Genomic DNA, 5576 nt, shown 5'->3' on the forward strand with positions numbered 1-5576 from the left:
GAGAGAGAGAGAGAGAGAGAGAGAGAGAGAGAGAGAGAGAGAGAGAGAGGATTGCAGTCGTGTCAAGATTTATTTGAAAACAACAAAGTAAAATCATACAATGAAAATAAAATAATAATAATAATAATAAAAAGAATAATAATAAAAAAACAATCACATAAATCAAAACGCTTCGATTGCTCTGGTCCAACCACTGCCTGCCAGCAGTGTGTGTTTTAAACAAATTGTCTGAGTGCCGAATATCTGCTCAAGGTCCATCTGCTGCCAACTCACAAACTCAGATAGCCCACCTGATCCCAGAACCGAGATCAGGTTGGAGATGTTCGCGCTGTCCAGCTGTTCCGAGTCCGATTGTAAATCATCATCATCATCCTCCTCATCCTCACTCCTCATCCTCTTACACGGCACGGGCACAAAGTCCGGCAAATAAAACTCCGGGTCAACAATATAATAACTTGTGTCCATCTTTCGCTTTCTGGTGTAGCACTGCGCGCCCGCCTGCGGCTGTTTTGGCTGCGCGCAACAGTCTGAGTGGAAGTATCCGTTCGTCACAGTTGTCACCACATGCGTGTCCAAGTCCAGGACGGTCTTTTGGTTGGCTTGTGCGTTCAGGATGGGTAACTCCCAGGAAGATTTGTCCGCGCAGCTCCAGCAGGCTTCTGAAACCATGAGCTCAGAGTCACTTGGAGAAGCCATTGCGCACGCAGTGGCGTCTTGGTGCGCCAGCTCCGAGGGCTGTGCGCTGGACTGGTGCGCTCCGCAGTGCCAAGTGTCCGACTCCACGCCTGTAAAGTTGCAGTAGAAGTCATCAGCCAACTCCGTGAAGCTGCCGGTCAGCTCGATGTACTCTTGCCTCCTGTGGTCCACCGCCGCATCCTCGTACGGAGGTGTCCTCTGCGTCTGCAGTGAGTTTTTGCTCATGTAAAACTGCCTGGCGTTTCTGAGGACGTACGTTACCAGCAAGTTCTTGTGGAGCTTGATGCCGCCTCTCTGCGTCCTGGAGCTTTGGATTTTCCTTAAAGAAATTGAGATCAGGTTCTGTGCGTCCAATGCACACTCCATCCTCAACTGGGCGACCCTTTGTTTTTTTTTTTGTTTTTTTTCCTCTGTTCCTCTCAGTGTCTCAAAGCACTAGTTCTCTAACAGGAGAAATATTTATCTCGTTGGTTGAGATACCTACTAGGCTCGCGTAGACTGTGTCCATAGCGCTCCATGTCTTCCCAGTAAGGGCATGGATTTTCAACTCTCATCTTTCCTTTGCCACGCCCTCACGTACACATTGTCCAATGGGAGGGAGGCGGTGCTTCTGTTATAACCAAATATCACTACTGGCCTCATTGAAAATGCACGGAGGAGCAGGCATGCTGCATTTCACTAAATGTGCACCGATCTCTGTAAATATTAATACCAAAGGGGGGGTGGAAACTGACTTTTTTATGAGTAGAACAAAATAGAATAGAACTTACAAGAATATTGTAAACCAATGGAAAATAATTAATGACGGAATGTGTTTATACTAATGCAGAAAACGGGGGGAAAGCGTTAAATAAATACAATAACTTATATTTATGGTATTTCTTTATTTGCAAAAATGAGCATTATAGTCCAGAAGCTTATGACTAGAAACCAAATATTTTTCAACTCAGTCTTGAGTTGGTCAGGTCCAAGGTTTAGTCTAATACATAGGTTATAGTTTCTCAACTAAAAACATGTTAAAGTGACTAATTTTCATCATTTATTCCGTAAAAGAGTTGGCTGAAGCAATAGATCATCGGGCGTTTCAAAAGCAAACTGAAGGTGCAAAGTTTTGAGAGCATTAATTTTTTATTTAATTTCATCATAGGTTTATTATTGGTTTTAATTAACTTTTTGTTTTTCTTTTATTATTTAATTTGCTTTCATTTGCTTCTTCATTTTAGTTTTATTGATGTGATGAATTAACTTCTCTTTCCAGTTGTTTAAAATAAATGTAGATTTCAGTTTATTCATTTATTTATGCACTTTATTATTTATTTTTAATTCTTCTTTAAGTTGTATTCAGTTTTATCTTATTGTTAACAATCTCAATGGGATGTGAGAATCTATGTTTTTTTTTGTTGTTTTGTTGAGAATTCTCATCTCCACATTTAGTGTTGTCTCATCATCACCATTAACAAAGCAGTTTGACTGATTGATTGATTCCAGAGAATATCGATTGATTGCAAAGAACAATCCCTGTGTGGCCCTGTGTGGATTTGGTTCAGGCTGAGTGGGTAGTAAACGGGGAAAGTCTCACGTAACTGTTTACAATTTCCAGCATATATGAAATATAACAGTTCAAAACATGCAATATAAGTTTAACCTTATGCTCACAGTTGTCCTGCGTTACATCAAAGGAGCTGCTGTGTAATCCACGGGCAATCTGAGGTTCATTTTTAATCCCATTTGTTACTCATACTGGCCCCATGAGTAAATGTCAGCTACGTCAGTTAGTAAACAAATAACATCTGGGTTTAAATTATATTTACGTGTGGTTTTAATTCTATTAAGAAAAAAAAATCACATTAAATAAATGACTTGAATTGAGAAGGTAAGGCAGATTAGAGGGTCCTGCAAAGGACAGTGAGGGGAGCAGAACAGGCCATTGTTCTGTGCCTGTCCTCCATATAGAATCTGTTTCAAAGCAATCTGCAGGAGCATGTTCAGAAAATCCTCACACTCCCTCCATGCTGCCATTAGGCAAGATGTACAGCAACAAAAGAGCCACAAAATCCTCAAAGCCACACAGCTGTGTGTTCACGATCAAACTGTTAAATCACTAACTTGCTGTTAGCAAATAAAAATTCACAGTATGGAACCCCTATATTATGCTGCTGTATGCTATTTTGAAATGACTTCACTTAGATAGCAATTAAATGCATCATTACATGCCACTGTATGAAGTATCGCTTGTCCGTGTTGACTTTATGATTCTTTACGGTTAATTATTTGGTTAGAATGTAAACGTTGAACATAGTTAGCACTAGCTTATGCCAACTGCTTTGCAGGTAAAAAAAAAAAAAAAAAAGGCTAATGTTAGCCAAAGCGAACAAATCTATTGTGTGGCGTGAAGCGAAGTCATCGATGTAGCCCAATAAAATGAAAATTATTTTTACATCCTCGTTTGCCATCGTGGCATTTCTTATTTCATCCTGTGGATAAGGTTCAGTGTTCAAAATGGAGGCAACAAACTGGGCCACTATTTCTGACCCAGTTAAAACACAAAACTTTGACTCAAACAGCATCAAGTCAGAATTTGGGTTAAAATAATACCAGCTGCTTAATTAAACGTTTCACAAACATCAGCAAATAACTTGAAATATTTAACAGTGTGTGYGTGTGYGTGTGTGTGTGTGTGTGTGKGKGKGKGKGGGRGGGGGGRGGGGGGACGACGACAGAAAACTGAATAGAAATGATGAAAATTGGGGACCATAGAAGAAGAGAGTGGACCAGAACGAGACCAGCACGACGCACTCTGCTGGAAAATATACTCAAACCGTTCTAATTAGGGATTACAAAATACCCTTATTTCATTTTATTTTTTTGTAATAAGTAGCACAAATGGTTGTATTTTAATGCAGCACTAAAATCTTTGGCTGCATAAAAGCGCAGACCGCAAATTGTGGAGAGAACACAAACTCCCGCTTCACTCTTTGTGCAGGGGGCTTTGCTGGTTCTCCTGTATATGCACCAACTCGTTGCATAATGTCTATAAGGCTGCGCCGGAGACTGCAATTTTCTCCACCGCCATCTGTTGGGGAAGCAGCATCAGAGACGGTGACTCAAAGAAAGTGAACAAACTGATGAAAGGAAAAGTCTGGCTTTGTGCTGCATGCGTACAGCTATGGACCTCACGGAGCTGACAGAGGAAGAGAAAAATGTTGCACAAGCTGTGCAGCATAATGGACAACACAGCGAGCGCACAATGCGCCGAAGAAGCAGCAGATCCTCGGCAAGAAGTTTCTGCAGCACACATGCCAAAAAAAAAAAAAAAAGTACAGGAGGTCATTCCTTTGAGCAGTAATAACCTTTTTATAGTCAGTGTGCAGAGGAGGGAACTCCTTTGACATGCATGGTCTGCTTCGCTTTTTTTTCTCTCTTTTTTTCTCTCTTTTTGGTTAATGAGGAACTGTATTTAATTTCCTTTTGGGATTATCTAATTCTTCCTTGATTCAGTTTAATTTATATAGAACAAAGCAGAACAGAGAAGAATAAGGAGCACTAGAATAGTCATGAAAAGGTAACAATACAATCACCTTTCGCATCACCAGCACAGTGTTTTTTATTTATTTATTTTTTTTGGGACATCAGGAATGAATTTTTCAATAAAATAAAGTAAATTTTATGCATTTAAACATTTAGTAAATGAAAACAGAGCAAAAAAGTATTTCTCATTATAATGTGCTCTAGAATAAAATAAGATTTTAATCAGGTGAGTAAAATTCAACTCAAAACAATCACTGCTCTAGCACAGCCTTTGTATCATTTAATGTTGAGCATCTCCACATACTGTGCTGAAAACATATACAGTGCCTTGCGAGAGGATTCCTACTTTATCACATTGCACATTTAATAGGACAATGTGAAACCAACACAAAGAAGCACATGACTTCTTTGAGTTGGTTTACAGGAAACCAACACAAAGAAAAGGATAAATAGTTATAAATAGTGCATTGTGAAATATATTTGCACCGGCCCACTCTTAATCGGATACCTCTAAATAAAATCAAGTGCAACCAACTCTCTTCAGAAGTCTGTATTAATTAATAAATACATTCCATCTGTGTAACTTCAGTTCCAGCTGCTCTGAGACATTTGTTAGAGGATTATAGAAAACCAACTGCATCAGTAAGACTGAGGACAACAACAAACAGGTCAGAAATAAAGCCATAGGGAAGTTTTAAGCAGGTTCCTTACAGAGCTATTTTCCTCCACTATCCAAAAGTAGAGTCTGACAAGATTGGAAACCTAACAAAAGGTAAACAGGGTGATAAATATGCAGGGAAAGGTACTCTGGTAAGATGAAACCCTGCACGTGAAACATTAAGTGTGGAGGAAAACTAGCAATGCCCATCACAGTGAACACATCATCCTCATGGTGAAACATGGCGGTAGCAACATCATGCTGTGTGAATGCTGCACCTTCAGCAGGGACATGGAAGAAGCATTTTTCCCAGTTAGCACACAGACAATAAAAAAACGATTAGTTGGCAATATGAGGTGTAGTATCTTCCACAGGGATTTTCTAAAACGAGTCCTTGGGAAGCTGGAATCAAACTCACCACCCCTCGGTTGCCAAGCAATCGTGCTTCCCTGCTTTACTCTGAAGCAAGTTTTCATATATAGTCACAGAGATGGCAAACAAGAACGCCAAAAATATGAAAAAGAATGTTTGAGAGTGTGTATATGTTCTGGTTAGAGACAAAATGAGGCATGTCAAGGTTTTGCAGAAAGTATTATGGTGGGATGGCGAAGGACACAACACCTACACAACTCACAGTGAGTGCGTAGATACACACCGCCTGTTTAGCACAGAGTCACACCAGGTAGGAACAGTT

At 40.0% G+C, this 5576-nt stretch overlaps 1 protein-coding gene across 1 annotated transcript; it reads right to left on the reverse strand.

Annotated features, from left to right (window-relative positions):
* Positions 1–91: 91 nt before the first annotated feature.
* LOC103470627 (immediate early response gene 5-like protein) lies at positions 92–1806 on the reverse strand. Its single transcript, XM_008419236.2, has one exon. It carries the CDS (start codon positions 1060–1062, stop codon positions 163–165), a length of 900 nt encoding a protein of 299 aa, XP_008417458.1. The 5' UTR covers positions 1063–1806; the 3' UTR covers positions 92–162.
* Positions 1807–5576: the final 3770 nt, after the last annotated feature.

This window comes from Poecilia reticulata, linkage group LG9, assembly GCF_000633615.1.
Source record: "Poecilia reticulata strain Guanapo linkage group LG9, Guppy_female_1.0+MT, whole genome shotgun sequence".
Lineage (NCBI taxonomy): Eukaryota > Metazoa > Chordata > Actinopteri > Cyprinodontiformes > Poeciliidae > Poecilia > Poecilia reticulata.

Coding starts and splice junctions, on each gene's coding strand:
- LOC103470627 (XM_008419236.2), bottom strand. CDS start 1,062: ATGGAGTGTGCATTGGACGCACAGAACCTGATCTCAATTTCTTTAAGG.